General features: G+C 41.5%; 1 protein-coding gene across 2 annotated transcripts in view; it reads right to left on the reverse strand.

Moving 5' to 3' along the window:
- Nucleotides 1-16,821, reverse strand: part of vps8 (VPS8 subunit of CORVET complex) — a 42,343-nt gene that overhangs the window by 14,779 nt on the left and 10,743 nt on the right. Inside the window, exons 7-26 of one of the 2 annotated variants that reach the window (XM_063875254.1) lie at nt 14,278-14,402; nt 12,310-12,396; nt 12,025-12,092; nt 11,617-11,770; nt 11,466-11,525; nt 10,133-10,240; nt 9,225-9,305; nt 8,571-8,672; nt 8,017-8,091; nt 7,357-7,392; nt 6,779-6,869; nt 6,274-6,317; nt 6,076-6,165; nt 5,406-5,452; nt 2,453-2,675; nt 2,233-2,322; nt 1,172-1,223; nt 1,030-1,072; nt 476-548; nt 88-207 (exon numbers count right to left, since the gene is read on the reverse strand). In XM_063875254.1, coding sequence (XP_063731324.1) covers nt 88-207; nt 476-548; nt 1,030-1,072; nt 1,172-1,223; nt 2,233-2,322; nt 2,453-2,675; nt 5,406-5,452; nt 6,076-6,165; nt 6,274-6,317; nt 6,779-6,869; nt 7,357-7,392; nt 8,017-8,091; nt 8,571-8,672; nt 9,225-9,305; nt 10,133-10,240; nt 11,466-11,525; nt 11,617-11,770; nt 12,025-12,092; nt 12,310-12,396; nt 14,278-14,402 — 1,769 coding nt within the window. Of the gene's footprint in view, nt 1-87; nt 208-475; nt 549-1,029; nt 1,073-1,171; nt 1,224-2,232; nt 2,323-2,452; nt 2,676-5,405; nt 5,453-6,075; nt 6,166-6,273; nt 6,318-6,778; nt 6,870-7,356; nt 7,393-8,016; nt 8,092-8,501; nt 8,673-9,224; nt 9,306-10,132; nt 10,241-11,465; nt 11,526-11,616; nt 11,771-12,024; nt 12,093-12,309; nt 12,397-14,277; nt 14,403-16,821 lie in introns of both variants that reach the window. The other variant, XM_063875253.1, reaches the window with a different exon arrangement.

A 16,821-nucleotide genomic window follows, 5' to 3' on the forward strand; every position in this document is an offset into this window, starting at 1 on the left:
ATAAGATATCAAAGATACAGTGTGAGGTCTTCCAACATACTAAACCCACAGCATGACAAGGGTTAATACGATATGAAGGAACCTCACCATGGCGAGGACATTGAGGAACTCCCGGGTATCAAAGTGGAGGAGAGTACGGATAAATGGAAAGAGCTCCTCCTCTTCTAACAAGTCAGCCGAATGCCGACGGATAAGAAACTCAAACACCTGACAAAGAAAACCCACACACAGACACACAAAACATCATTAACACTCAAGAGTACAAAAGGTGTGTTTGTGTTGACAATAGTAACCTGATCGGCAGTCTACAAACACCAGGATAGCTCATCGACTCATGGAGCAAATAAACGGATAAAAAGTACATTTAAATTGGGCTTTTCTGACGTGGCGATGCCATCCAAAAGTATTTGTGCTCCTCCACTCCAGCAGCACCTGTCACTTCCGGAAAAATCACACACAAACACAAATGACATACCTGGTTCTTGACCTGAACCACCAGGTCTTCAGGGATGTCTCCTAGTGGATACGCCCTGCCTGCAAGACAGCAGCTACAAACACAAACACACACACACTTTTTTTATACAGGGTGTATTAACAGTGTTTAGGATTAAAACAGGTTATCATGAGATGTGTGTGCAGTACACAGACTGTACAGTAGGTATAAAGGTGTAGTACCCTTGTATAGTGTAAAGTACAAAAAAAGTTTGAATTTGCAAGAAAACTCAATCTTTTGACAATCATTTTCATCACCCTGTTTCATTCCCTTTTATGTCTTTCATGTTCACCCTATAATTAGGAGCATTAGCCACCAATTATACACCCAGGGGAGCAGTGATAACGTGTTCAATGTCAGCCCATCAGTGACCAGGAGGCACACTGGCACGTCCCAAAGTCCAAACTCTGTAGTTGGTCAGTGCCGGGACTTGAACTGGCAACCCTCTGGTTCACAAATCCCCACAGTTATAATGCTATAGTGGCTATAATGTTTACCAAAGTCTGTAAAACTTAGGCATAAACCAACATCTGTACCTGATGTACACCAACAGCTTGTTTCCCATCACCACTTCTTCATCTGTGCAAGAAGAAAAAAAAGCAAAGACATTTAAAAACTATAGAGACGCTTCAAATAATTGGTGCTATGAACTCTGGGATGTGTGGTTTACAGCCTTACCTGTGAGGCCTCTCCCCTCTCTAAGTGGTGGGCCAATCACTGCAAAAAGTTTCTGAAACACAAACAGTAATTCAACAACATAAAGGGGTATTTCAAAGATAATCATCCAGAGGTACACTGCCCGGCCAAAACAAAGGTCACAAGCCGGTGGGGGGGGGGGGGGTGGGGGGGGGCGCGGTGCTATGATCAGGGGTTGTTCCAGTTGGTCTGGTCTAGTCTCAGCAACGTTACCAACAATACCAGGATCCATCTGGCTCAAATTGTGAAAGAGTGGTTCAGGAAGCATGAGACATCATCACACATGGATTGGCCCCCACAGAGTCCAGACCTGAACCCAATTGAGAGTCTTTGGGATGTGCTGGAGAAGACTTTGATCAGTGGTCTGAATCTCCCGTCATCAATACAAGATCAAACAAAATTAATGCAAGACAGAAATAAATGTTGTGACGTTGCAGAAGCTTGTGGAGACGATGCCCCGGCGAATGCGGGCAGTAATCAAAGCTAAAGGCGGTCCAACGAATATTAGAGTGTGATCTTTTTTTGGCCAGGCAGTGTACTTAATCAATTATTGCTCAAGACCTGATTCACAGTTCCAATAAAATTATTCATTTGCTGACAAAAAATGTGGAAATCAGATGACTAAAAATGGATTTCTCAACATTTAAATTCTCATTTCCACCAATCAAACAGCAGCAGAGGAGCTGGTATTGTGTCAGTCCATCTGACCTGACCTCTATACTTTTTTTTTTTTTTAAATGACTGCTTTTGAAGAATTCCACAAAAATAGAAGCACAAAAAATGCTGCATATACTAGTTTTGAAATTTCTTGATATGACCAATACTTTACAAATCTAATATTGGAACTTGAACTACAGTAAGGGCCCCAAACAGCTCATCTCAGCAAGAAGAGGTCGAGAAGAGAAAGTAGATTATACTTTGTTTACGAAATCCCATTTGAGTCCAACTGAAATCAAACTCCTCCTATAGATTCAGAGACATCACTTCAAAAAGATTTGTATTAACTGTGACCTGAAGGAACTACCTTTTGGTGGAGCACTTACCTCCATAGGGGTGATGTAGTCATTCATGCCGCTGTTGAAGACGTAGAGCATTGCATCATAGAGCTGGTTCTCCCAACATACTTGAACCACCTACAAACCCAGAAACCAAAATTATGAGTGGAAATAATTAATAAACAAGCTGTTTTTTGCATCTTCTCACAGATTTTGTCTTATTGCAGCTGATAATGTCCTTACTGAACATAAACACACAGACACACACCTGCTGTATGTCCAGGCTGGTCACATCCAGATGGACAATGCATCTCTCCAGGCTGTCCATCATACCGTTGCTATGGTAATGGGCCAGGAGGTCTCTCATGATAGGCGTGGTGAGGTGACCGAGGCGGTCGGCGACAATGTACGACTCTAGCGCCTCCAGGAAGACGCCCTTAGCAACCGAGTTCTCCACCAGCCGGTCGTACAGCTGGTTGAACATCAGGTCTCTGCACACGGGAATATACTTTTACTTTTGCTCCGTCTTAATTCACACCGGCAGGTTGTCTGCAGTCACTGAGAGCTCAAACAGAGCATCCAGTTCTGATATTTAATGTCCAGTTACAACGTTAGACTCAGTTTTATTGAAGAGCTTCATAAATGTGTTCACACCTTAAGGTGCCACTGCTTTAAGGGGGCCATATTATGCTGATGTTCAGGTGTATATCAGTATGTAGTGTCGCTACTTTAAAGAGTCCTCTCCTGCTGATGTTCAGGTGTATATCAGTATGTAGAGTCTCTACTTTAAAGAGTCCTCTCCTGCTGATGTTCAGGTGTATATCAGTATGTAGCGTCTCTACTTTAAAGAGTCCTCTCCTGCTGATGTTCAGGTGTATATCAGTATGTAGCGTCTCTACTTTAAAGAGTCCTCTCCTGCTGATGTTCAGGTGTATATCAGTATGTAGTGTCTCTACTTTAAAGAGTGCTCTCGTGCTGATGTTCAGGTGTATATCAGTATGTAGCGTCTCTACTTTAAAGAGTCCTCTCCTGCTGATGTTCAGGTGTATATCAGTATGTAGCGTCTCTACTTTAAAGAGTCCTCTCCTGCTGATGTTCAGGTGTATATCAGTATGTAGCGTCTCTACTTTAAAGAGTCCTCTCCTGCTGATGTTCAGGTGTATATCAGTATGCAGCGTCTCTACTTTAAAGAGTCCTCTCCTGCTGATGTTCAGGTGTATATCAGTATGTAGCGTCTCTACTTTAAAGAGTCCTCTCCTGCTGACGTTCAGGTGTATATCAGTATGTAGTGTCGCTACTTTAAAGAGTCCTCTCCTGCTGATGTTCAGGTGTATATCAGTATGTAGTGTCTCTACTTTAAAGAGTCCTCTCCTGCTGATGTTCAGGTGTATATCAGTATGTAGTGTCGCTACTTTAAAGAGTCCTCTCCTGCTGATGTTCAGGTGTATATCAGTATGTAGCGTCTCTACTTTAAAGAGTCATCTCCTGCTGATGTTCAGGTGTATATCAGTATGTAGTGTCTCTACTTTAAAGAGTCCTCTCCTGCTGATGTTCAGGTGTATATCAGTATGTAGCGTCTGTACTTTAAAGAGTCCTCTCCTGCTGATGTTCAGGTGTATATCAGTATGTAGTGTCTCTACTTTAAAGAGTCCTCTCCTGCTGATGTTCAGGTGTATATCAGTGTGTAGAGTCTCTACTTTAAAGAGTCCTCTCCTGCTGATGTTGAGGTGTATATCAGTATGTAGAGTCTCTACTTTAAAGAGTCCTCTCCTGCTGATGTTCAGGTGTATATCAGTATGTAGAGTCTCTACTTTAAAGAGTCCTCTCCTGCTGATGTTCAGCTGTATATCAGTATGTAGCGTCTCTACTTTAAAGAGTCCTCTCCTGCTGATGTTCAGCTGTATATCAGTATGTAGCGTCTCTACTTTAAAGAGTCCTCTCCTGCTGATGTTCAGCTGTATATCAGTATGTAGCGTCTCTACTTTAAAGAGTCCTCTCCTGCTGATGTTCAGGTGTATATCAGTATGTAGTGTCTCTACTTTAAAGAATCCTCTCGTGCTGATGTTCAGGTGTATATCAGTATGTAGTGTCTCCATGCTGTAATGTTCAAAAAGCTCTTTATTTTTCTCATTCTGTCTGTGCTGCAGCACCTCTTTTCACCCTCTGTCTGATATCACAGCCCAGTCTGCTCTGATTGGTCAGCTGGCTGGCTCTGTTGTGAGTGGTCAACCGCTTAGAGATGTCCCTCCACTTAGCCTATCACGTACAATGTGTTGGAGCACTAGCCTATAGAAGCATGAGTGGTACATAGTGATGTCACTAAGAAAACAAAAGACTACAATGGAGGCGTTTCAGGCAGGGGGGGAGAGTGTGGGAGGCAAACTCCCTCTGGAGCGAAAACAGGGATTTTAGCCTTTGCAAACCATTTACATGCACACAGACCTATTGAACACACTACAAGAGAGGGAAAACCCAAAAAGCAGAATATGGCCTCTTTAAGTTTTCTTAACTATCAGGGGAAAACTCTTTTTTACAAACCTACATATCACACCCCTGCCAGTTCACAGCCAGAAAATACATGTGGTTGAGCTGGCTCCCACCCCCCATTATTCCTAAAATGAGGTTGAGTTTTAGTCTTCAGTAATAATGCTCTATCAGGTGATGTTTGGTGAGCTCTTTGTGAGACCAGGGAAGACAAACAATCACATCGGTTTCACAAGTGCTGCATGACTTCCTATCAGCAGACATGAATGGATTGTACCATTTGGCACTGACAATGCAGGATAAAATCAACACGACCACCAAATGAAGGAGCAACCACACAGCCTGTTTACTCCTCTTCATTTCTAATGAGTCACTGTGAACTGTAAATGGAATGGAGATGAAATAAACAAAAAGGTGTGGGCTTTATCATCCAAACTACGATACAGGTGCAAAAGTGAGCCTACACTCTAACTGACAGGCTGAACATCTTCAATTTTGAAGAAACTATGTGTACCAGATCCTGCCATTCACTGGGAAACTGTTTAGAAGCCCAGGGAGATATAAAGACAAATATATAATGAGGCCAAAATATCAACCATGAACCATTTAGGCTAAGACCTAGCTTAGCAAATCAGCTTTATTCTTGAATATATTCCATTGAATCTGATTCAATATATACTTCTCATGAGTCTATGATTTTATATGTATTTATAATCCTAAATAGGGTGAGTACTCACGCTCTCTTCAGCAGCAGGCAGTAATCCACCAGGACTGGAACCACATCCTAATCACCACACACACACAGATACACACAAACATAAGAATGATGTGATGTGGGAGCAGAAACACACTTTCTAACAGAATACCAAACTACAGAAATAATAGTGAGGAAGTATTTCCAAAATAATCCCCTGAATTGTAAGTCTGACAGATAAAAATGTAACTTGTTGCCAAAACAAAAGAACAGGTTTTGTATCTCCATTGTTTGCAAAGGGATATTATCATAGTCTCTGTTTTTTTCTGACTTTCTGAATCTGTAAAAGCTGTTCTGCACTGTAATCACTGACCCTGAATTCTATTTTAAGGCCTTCATGACTTCACGTTTCTCTAACAGGCGTACACTTCTGAGGTGCTACTGTGTGTAGTATTGTGTATCTTGTGTCTTACTGTGCGTCTTTACTCTCTTCTGTTTGCTTACTTTTAATCCGACCAGTCTGGAGACCACAGGTATGAATTACTGAAAAACTATAATCTGGAATAGTGCACTGGATTGTGACAATAATGTTTTTAACTGTACGAGGTCCCGCTTCAATGAAGGTAGATAAACACACAAACATGGATATGTTGGGTATATTCCCTCGGTGTATTGGCCTTGCTGTGAGTTTTGCTGTAAGGAGGTTAGCTTACGTGGAAGTGTTGCTCCATCACTTGTATCTTGCCTTGCTCTGGACACTTCTTCAGAGCATGCTCTGCAAACTGGAAGAGGATCTCCACCATCTGCACACACAGGGGGGTTTCAGAGTCAATATGAGCACAGGAGAGTAGTAGTACAATGTCCATGGTAGATTATATTAATACTAATAATGTTAGTGTTCCTGTTCTTACCTTGTCCCCTACCACTCCCTTCTTTTTCATTGGATCTCCGAGACCTGGATTAAACACATCAGAACAACATTTTTTTTAATTGAATCATTTTCTATTGGAAATATCTGATTCATCAAATGTTATCTTCATACAGAAACACGCATATTGACATTTCATAAACATATAGTACTAATAAAGAATTCTCTTACAAGCAATTAAGACTCATTTTTCTCCAAACGGACTACCAACAGAAGTTTTCTGAATTGAAGCAACACATCCAGTTCAGTATCTGTCAGATGCCATTGAGTGCACTGTGTACCCACAATGCACCTCTATCTCTTTAATAGAACTGTACAAACATCATGAACATGGCTGAGTTCTGAGTTAAAATGTGTTAACATCTGTTTTTAGATTGTGATTTCAGTGTTATATGGTGCATTATTCAAACCAAAGCACATTCTCTATTCATAGGACCACAGATTCATCAGTACAAAGTCATGTGTGGGGCAGTTTATGTTGTACCCACCAACCACAGCTTTGGCAGTTCCCTCATGGAAGGACCAGGCCAGAGAGAGAGCCTCCACGAAATGCTCCTGCTTCAGTAGGCAGTCGATGCGCTGCACACACACAGAGACAGAGTTAGAGGGAGAACATGGAACAACTGCAGCGCGAGCAGTGGATGGTCTGTTGATGTAAAGGAAATCATGTGCAGGTAAAAGCAGGTCAAGAGGAAACGTATCGTCTGTCAAAACCTTGCTCTCAGGGATTTTTACCAAAGAAAAGGTATGATTCTAATTGAAGATTTATTAAGAAAACCAGATTTAAAAATGCAGAAACGAAAAGGAATTGATTTTTGGTGAAATATGATTTATTTTACTGTGATACTGTATTCAGCCAAAGATACACATTTACTATTAACTTACTAACTTTGTCAGATATATCTGAGATAAGATATCTGACATCACTATCGAATGTTCATCCGGGGGGTGGCGTTTTTTTAAATAAAACTAGCTATATTTTAACATATCCATTTTACATTTTGAGTGGAACTATAGTTAGACTGAAGTCTTCAGTCATACTTAGTTTAAATAACATCATACATACCTCCCTCCAATTCCTCAGAGCCATGATGTGAGCGGACTGCAACACAACAGAAAATCACCGTTTTTAAGAAAAAGAAAACCAAGCACAGACTCAAACACCATCAGATGCTCAATAAATGCAACATAAGAGATTGTGAACACATTTAACACATTGATCAAGTCTACTCAGATGCAACCTCTAATTTAGTCAAACTGTTTCAACTTAAAATAAAAACTTGGCATATTTGGCTTTGGGGCTTTGGGCCGTACAAAAAACGAGATGTTATCTTAAGAGCCAGAGTTACAGTTATAGGTTCAAAACGTTTTGAAAAAGTTGCCCTTAAATCTGGATTTGTCGGGGGGTTTTTTTTCAAATGAAACGTTGAAGAAGTGGAGTTAACGTTTTTAAAAATCTACAAATTCAAGTGAAGAATTTAAAGTCTGAATTATCTCTTTTTTAAAATTTTTGATGGAAATTTGGTCGTTGTTCAACTGTTGTGCGCACACACACACACACACACACACACACACACACACACACACACACACACACACACACACACACACACACACACACACACACACACACACACACACACACACACACACACACACACACACACACACACACACACACACACACACACACACACACACACACACACACACACACACACAATACCTTGGTACCCAAATAGACAATCTGTCCTGCGTAGCTGGAGACAGACTGGTAGCAGGCCTTCTCTCCCACTAAGGCCTATAAAACACACACACATGTCCAGTCAATATGTGGGTCAAATTAATTTAGTCCAACAAAGCCTCATATGAGCTTCAGCTGAACTTGAGAATGCATTTGTTGATGTTCAGTGGACTCTGGGTTTAGCCTTCCATCATTAACAGGGTAGTGACATGAGGAAGGGAAGGTCAGTGTGAAGATGAAGAACGTATGAGAGTGTTACTTTGAACCTGGCGCTCTAATGAAAGTGGAATGACCATGGTGTGAGAATGTCAGGCGGAGGATTTTAAAATCAGGGCTGGTGATTATGACAGCCAGTGGACAGAGGTCAGGATGAGTGTTATGTAAACAGACTATCCAGAGACTATGTAGGGACTACATGACTATAACTCTCAGCATCTGATCCTGTCCCCCGTCAGCCAACCCCTCACCAGAGCCTGGGAGACATTCCCTCCAGTGGCCAGCGATTTGAAATGTCGGCTGTTATAGACCAGTTGCACCTGCTCCAGGTCCAGAGTCTCCAGAACCTCCTGACTGGGCCGGTCCACGACCTGCAGCTTTTCATGGCTGTCCACAAGGACCAGGGTACGGCTGTTAATCCACTGCAGAGACACGAGAAACAGGGAAACCAGTCAAGCACTGACAGGCTCTATCACACAGGCAGCAGTTAGATCACACCTGTGGTAGGAACCCCATCTGGTACGCATCAAGGTATAATAAATGGCATACAGCTGAGGGACAAGAAACAAAATGCATACATATGTAGAGATCTCAATTCCACCTGTTGCTAAATGAAGACAGCCACAGTTCACCCTCATTTTGTCCCTTCTTAGGTTAAGAGGTAAGTGTTGCATTGTGTGTTTGTTTTTTACCAATAACTATCTGACAAAACTGTGCATTATTGTTCTCAGAGAACATGCAGAAGGACTTTAATTTCCATTATGAATTATTGTGTGTACACTCCCAATGCCCAAGTGCTTTGAAATACTGAATATAACGGGGGCGAGCACATGGGCAAGGTGATGCACTATCACTGTTATTGGTCTTAAAGGGTTCTAATTGGCCGGATGCTGTCCAGATACATGTCATTATGCTAACGCTTAACACTGAGGGCTATTGAAACAGTTGCAGTTAGAGAGAGCTCAAGGGCTTACACTCAGGCTGATGATGTCACAGCTGAGCTGGAGTTGTTTCTGCTTGATGACATGGATGGTCCCTGTGTCCTCCTTCTTTACCTGAACAAACAGAGAGGTACATTCAAACACTACAAACTGTTGCTTGATGATTTTAGCGTAATATAGAACACAATCTGGGACATATTACATTATTATTGGGGGAACACTGGCTAAAACAATGTGCTATAGTTCTGTATCTGTCCAACATGCACAGAGATTGAAAGGTCACCTATTATGCAAAATCCACTTTTCACATCTTTTCTACATAAATATGTGTCCCCTCTGTGTTAAGAGACTCTGAAGGTCTTTGGAAAAAACCTTCCCTCTCTTTTTGTCCTGATCCATCTCTATTAAAACCTGTCTGAAAATGAGCTGATCAGATTTGGCCACTTTGTGATGTCACAATGTTTTTTTGGGGTTGTGCTGCCATTAGCCAATAACCAACCAAGGTAATCCCCCCACACCTTATCACCTGGATCTCCTCCTAGAGCGCCATTGTGTTTTTCTAAACCAATCATCACTCAGAGGGGCGTGGCCAGCTGCAGCTCATTAGCATTTAAAGCTACAGACACAGAATCAGCACTTCTGGAACAGGGCTGAAGCACAGGGGATTATGGGATGGCATTCAGAGACATGTTTTGTATATATCTGAGATCTGTAATATATTCTTGAAAATGAGTATGATAGAGGACCTTTGAGGTAGGACAAGTACAACATTCAATAATATATGACAATGATACTGAGTATTATCAAGCAGGGTTTATCTAACGTGATGTATGATGTATTTAAAGTCATTTCTATTTGGTCCTCTTCAGAACTAATGCTGAAAGAAAATGTCTTTTAATGTGTATTTTGCTTTTTGGAAGTTAAGGGAGTTGAGCAGATACCAGCAGGAAGTGGACTGTGTCTCCTTTACAGAAAGCCAGGATGGGGTTGACCGTCTTCTGAACAGGAACAAACTGCCAGGCCAGCTGAGGAACGCTGGACGGGTCGGACTGGGGAAGGAAAACACATCAATAATTATCCTCTAAAAGCAATGTTCACAAAGCTTATACCTGTACATTTTGCTGAAAGCACATCATCCATGTGAAAATAAAAACTGTTACTATGCTATGGTCGAATTCGTATTTATTATAAGAGATTTGGAAAACCCCTGGCCTAGAGGATGTTCTGTAGAGGTTTAAAATCCAATGGATGTTCACTTATTTTATTTTATGGAAATTTGGCCAAATATATTATCTAATTCACAATGAATTAGTGTGTTCCCTTTATAGACCTGATGCAATTGTTTCAACCCTTCAGTGTCCCTGAGGGATCTCTACTGTCTTCCTTAGACCTCAGCAGGAAGCAGTATCATTTGCCTTTTATGGCCAAACTCAAAGGAGAGTACTGAGTCTACATTACATTTTATTTAGATGACACTTTCATCCTAAGAAACCAACAACTCTGAAGATACAAAGTCAAGAACCTGCAGGAGCATTAGCTTTAAATAAACCAAATCTTTTTAAGTGCAGGTTTTTAATGTGATACTACAACACATTTTATTTTGTGTAACTTATTGTGTCGTGTAGCTAATTCCATCATTTTGGGGCCAGGATAGCAGGTGATTCTGTGGAGCGGTACCTAGGTCCAGCTCACAGTGAGGGAGTATCGTTCCAATTGGCTGATACAGAGCAAAGTACACGTACTGGAGGGAATGGTTTTACCACGTCTGTGGTGTACGAAGGACCAGATCTGTTGTCGTTTTTATTGGACCTTTTCTAGATCACATTTTCTCTGATTACATACGCATTTGAGGTCTGGTGCGACTAGCTTCACTTGTGTGTAATCAACTATTAGAAGAGTTGGCTGATAAGAAAATGTTAGATAATGGAGGCAAACACACATACAGTATGGACAGTGAAGCTTTGAGAAGTTTCAACTGACTTTTTATATTTTTACCTTGTTTTAAAAAAGCTTTTCAGTAAACCTTGTTGTGAAGTTTTGCCTTGGCTGCATTGCTCTTATGTAACAGCACTAGGCACAGTCTTTCATAAGAGGGGAGGATAAGGATAAGTGAGATGGTAACTGATGAATTCTATAATCCACGACCCTTAGCGTGCAGTCAATAACTATTTGATAACTTCAGCACAGAATCAGTTATTTATGAGATGTATTGATGAATATGTGCCAGCACGCACTCCTTAATAACAAAATGAACAAGCACACAGTTAAACAGACCTTGCTGTAGGGGAAAGTCATCCAGACTTTCAGCGAGGGCTTCAGTCCAATGACCAGAATCTGGAGAGAGAAAAACCACGAGGCAAAACTACATGAGGAACTGTACACACAGCTGGGTGGGTAAGCAGACGAAGGAGGATGCAGTGTGTACCTTAGTGAGGGAGGCCATGGCCAACAGAGAGTAGTGTGTGATGGGATGGTCTCTGAAGTCTGGGGGGGCACGCAGCGGCTCAATACAGCACACCTCCCCTTTAGACCCACTGAAGAGACAGCGAGAGTCACAGGAGCGCATCCCCATCACCCTCCTGCAGGTAAATACAGACAGATGACTTATTATAGAAGCATCACTGTCACTGGTCAGGAGCTCGGGGTTATAAGCATTGGTGTTGCGTTCAATAAGCTGCGTGCATTTGTATTTTAAGCATAGGAGAAAGGGTGATTTTCAACCCCGATGGACACACAGTGCCAAAGAAGAGAACAACACCTGTGGACCAACAATTTGACGATTCTTCCGGGAAGAAAACTGCTTATTTTAGTTTCTTTATCTTAAGAAATGTACCTGAAAGCCAGCTCAAACACTGATCCTCCGCTGTCATTGCACACTGCAAGAGTCGGGTCATCTGTGAACTAGAGACACAACAGGGAAATAAGAACAATTCATGTAAGAACCATTTTTGTTGTCTTCTGTAATGGCTGTGTTTGGGAAAAAAGTTCAGACTCAGACATCCAGACTCCCCGAGATATTAGTATATGGTGGAGTTTTTGTGTGTGTGTGTGTGTGTGTGTGTGTGTGTGTGTGTGTGTGTGTGTGTGTGTGTGTGTGTGTGTGTGTGTGTGTGTGTACCTTCACGTGCAGTACTGCTGTTCCTGGAGGGTGGGCATCAGTGATTGTTCTCAGGAGCTTCCCACTGGCTAGATCCCACATTGTGATCTAAACAAACAATCAGACAAATTGATTGTTCAAGAGTTCAACAGAATTCTCCGCTCTTTAAATTACAATAAATCAATCCCACATGAAATAAATACTGCTGATAAGTTGGGACTGATTTTCTGATATGTAGATCATGATGTCTGGCTGACGCTACATGTTCATAATGATGCTCTGTTTGAATCAGAGACACTCCACATGAAGAAAAGGTGTCAGGTTTTTTAATTTAGATCCTGTTTTATTTTGACATTTATTTTCTCCTAGTGTTGTTACTTCCTGTGTTTGCCCTCCTGTGTCTGATTGCTTCATTGTTGCCACCTGCTGCCCTCCTGTTTCTGCCTCCCCTCCACAGCTTTGTCTTGTCTTGTGATTAGTCCCTGTATATTTAGGCTCAATTCCAAACCGCCCCCTACACCCTACCCCTCCGTTTGCGCAGAGGGTACGCCACATTAAGTGCAGTTCCAATCCAACGAGTGTGGAGGGGGAGTGGGTTATCAAGACCTCCAACAGCGAGTCTGCGTATCACCTGACTTCACCCGCTGCTCTACCTGACTGGACTCACCGCTGTGTGTGTCCGTCCTGAAACATGCTGTGTACAAACAGTTCCTGCAAACATTTAGACTGATGAACTGCGTAAAACAAGATACACATTATATATTATACAGATTTTACCTCGTTTGTTTTGTTTTACTCAGGAATAAATTCAGGTCAGGTCTTGAAAACGGTGTGAATTTAATTTAAAAGTTGTGTATACGTAAAGACTAGTGCGAAAACTAAGCAGCTTATCAACATCATATTTTAAAAATGAAAGAGGTTTGCAAATAAAGAAACACCATTAAAGATTTTTGGAGTTTTAATTCAGTTATTATTTTATTTTTGGACCAAGAGATGCTGATTTGAAACCGTTTTTATGAAAAGTTACGACATTTCCTTTTTCTGCCTGAGAGAGGGGAGTTTGTTCCAAAGCTTGCCGCTGTATCAACACCCTCCACCGGGAAGAACGGACCCTCATTAAGCTGCGAGGGAGACTACAGAGAGTTCACTCCACCACGGAGTGGGAGTGGGTAGGGTGTGGTTTGGAATTGAGCCTAAGTCTTGCTTTCCCTTGTGTCCCTTGTCAGTTCTTCATCGCTTTCCTGTGATTTGGTTCCATGTGTCATGTCTTGGATTTCCCTTGTCTGCCCTTTTCCTTTTTGTTTTACTTGGCCCGCTTGCCCTGTGTTTGAGTTTTTTGGAACAGCTTTTTATTCAAATAAAGCTCGCTTTTGGTTACACTTCGTATCCCTCCTCCTTATTTCTGCGTTTGGGTGCTGTTAACCTCCCCCGAAACCTGACAAAAGGGTGCATGTAACTCTGGAGAAGGGTGTGTCTCTACAAACTGCAACTGCAAAGACTGATCAGGATGGAATGGATAGCAGTGTTTACCATTTCTGCTTTAACACAACAGACTGGACAAACACTGGCACCTGACGAGCTTAGAAAATCAAAGCCTGTGACAGTTGTGTGAGTGTCTCTGAATGATATTTTCCTTAAGCAGGTGGTACCTTGCATGCAAGTTAATGAGTGTGTATATTTTCTAACAGAGTGAAAAACTTAATATCCCCATCAATGAAGTTTCTTCTTCTTCTTTGAATATGTGTGAACAGGTGAAACTGACTTGAAATGTAAAAGTGCTTTGAGGGGTCACACATACTGGAAAAGTGCTGAATAAATGCAGTCCATACTATATCACTTACTACTAAACTTCAACTTTACAGTTATATAATATATTGCATTTGTTAGCAGTATTACACTTGTGGTTTGCTGGCTACTGTTGAGCTTTATCAGGCTGTTATTGGATCATTCCTGTGTCTAATGAACACAAGTCAACCTCTGAGGGTGTACCTGTCCTTTGGCAAAGCCGCAGAGAAGTCGTGAGCAGTCGTGGTTGACGCTCAGAGCAGAGACAGCTCCAAACTCTGCCCCCGTTGCCTTGGTACCCAGACACAGCCGCAGAGCCTGATTGGTATCTGCGGAGGAGGAGGAGGAGGAGGAGGAAGAGGAGGAGGAGGAAGAGGAAGAGGAAGAGGAAGAGGAAGAGGAAGAGGAAGAAGAAGAAGAAGAAGAAGAAGAAGAAGAAGAAGAAAAGAAGAAGAAGAAGAAGAAGAATTAACTCCATGAAAAAGGGTACAAACTTAGAGAATTGTACGGTAAACTGAATATTTAAAAGAAAAGACAACGAGACCAAAACACAAAACAATGGCAACAAATAAAGAGAGCGGCAAGTTAAAAAAAAAAAAAAAACACCATTTGCAACCAAACCAAGCAACAGAGCATGCAGCAAAGAAGCTCAGCAGACATGAGCGAGTCAGGCTTAATGCAAAATGAACATTTAGCATGATGTTCGTACCTTTTCCTGCCCAGGCATCATTATGTCCGCAATATAAAGAGACATGGGTCAAACCCCAGTCACAACCCAAACAACATCACAGTATCAACTTAAAGAGTCCTCTCCTGCTGATGTTCAGGTGTATATCAGTATGTAGTGTTGCTACTTTAAAGAGTCCTTTCCTGCTGATGTTCAGGTGTATATGTAGTGTCTCTACTTTAAAGAGTCCTCTCCTGCTGATGTTCAGGTATTTATCAGTATGTAGCGTCTCTACTTTAAAGAGTCCTTTCCTGCTGATGTTCAGGTGTATATCAGTAAGCAGCATCTCTACTTTAAAGAGTCCTCTCCTGCTGATGTTCAGGTGTATATCAGTATGTAGCGTCTCTACTTTAAAGAGTCCTCTCCTGCTGATGTTCAGGTGTATATCAGTAAGCAGCGTCTCTACTTTAAAGAGTCCTCTCCTGCTGATGTTCAGGTATTTATCAGTATGTAGCGTCTCTACTTTAAAGAGTCCTCTCCTGCTGATGTTCAGGTGTATATGTAGTGTCTCTACTTTAAAGAGTCCTCTCCTGCTGATGTTCAGGTGTATATCAGTATGTAGCGTCTCTACTTTAAAAGTCCTCTCCTGCTGATGTTCAGGTATTTATCAGTATGTAGCGTCTCTACTTTAAAGAGTCCTTTCCTGCTGATGTTCAGGTGTATATCAGTAAGCAGCGTCTCTACTTTAAAGAGTCCTCTCCTGCTGATGTTCAGGTGTATATCAGTATGTAGCGTCTCTACTTTAAAGAGTCCTCTCCTGCTGATGTTCAGGTGTATATCAGTAAGCAGCGTCTCTACTTTAAAGAGTCCTCTCCTGCTGATGTTCAGGTATTTATCAGTATGTAGCGTCTCTACTTTAAAGAGTCCTCTCCTGCTGATGTTCAGGTGTATATCAGTATGTAGTGTCTCTACTTTAAAGAGTCCTCTCCTGCTGATGTTCAGGTGTATATCAGTATGTAGCGTCTCTACTTTAAAAAGTCCTCTCCTGCTGATGTTGAGGTGTATATCAGTATGTAGTGTCTCTACTTTAAAGAGTCCTCTCCTGCTGATGTTCAGGTGTATATCAGTATGTAGTGTCTCTACTTTAAAGAGTCCTCTCCTGCTGATGTTCAGGTGTATATCAGTATGTAGCGTCTCTACTTTAAAGAGTTCTCTCCTGCTGATGTTCAGGTGTATATCAGTATGTAGTGTCTCTACTTTAAAGAGTCCTCTCCTGCTGATGTTCAGGTGTATATCAGTATGTAGCGTCTCTACTTTAAAGAGTCCTCTCCTGCTGATGTTCAGGTGTATATGTAGCATCTCTACTTTAAAGAGTCCTCTCCTGCTGACGTTCAGGTGTTTATCAGTATGTAGAGTCTCTACTTTAAAGAGTCCTCTCCTGCTGATGTTCAGGTGTTTATCAGTATGTAGCGTCTCTACTTTAAAGAGTCCTCTCCTGCTGATGTTCAGGTGTTTATCAGTATGTAGCGTCTCTACTTTAAAGAGTTCTCTCCTGCTGATGTTCAGGTGTTATCAGTATGTAGCGTCTCTACTTTAAAGAGTTCTCTCCTGCTGACGTTCAGGTGTTTATCAGTATGTAGTGTCTCTACTTTAAAGAGTCTAACTATCTTTTAAAACATAAAAACATGGCATAAATATTCTCTTTTAAAACCAAACATGATTTCATTTAGATAACTTGACAGGTCAGGGGCATGCTCTGTAGGACCTCTTTCTCCTGAGCATCCATCTTGCTAAGTTACTGAAACACAAGTGCTCAAATAATCAGATCGCCATACATCTCAATAAAACAATGTTTAATGAAAAGCTTTAGTGCAGTTATTGCTCAGATCATTTAGATGTTGTCCACAGTGAGATCATTTTGTATTAGTCCTTTAGGAGGAGGTACCTGGAAAAAGAGCTTGCCTGTAGCTTGGGCTACACTTAAAATGGGTGTGTGTGTTTGTGTGTAAATTAACCTTTTGATTGTGTGTAGAGTAAGTTTGATCAGACAGAGGTCCACTGATGGAGAGATTTCCCTTTCT

Source organism: Eleginops maclovinus, chromosome 22 (genome assembly GCF_036324505.1).
Source record: "Eleginops maclovinus isolate JMC-PN-2008 ecotype Puerto Natales chromosome 22, JC_Emac_rtc_rv5, whole genome shotgun sequence".
Taxonomy (NCBI): domain Eukaryota; kingdom Metazoa; phylum Chordata; class Actinopteri; order Perciformes; family Eleginopidae; genus Eleginops; species Eleginops maclovinus.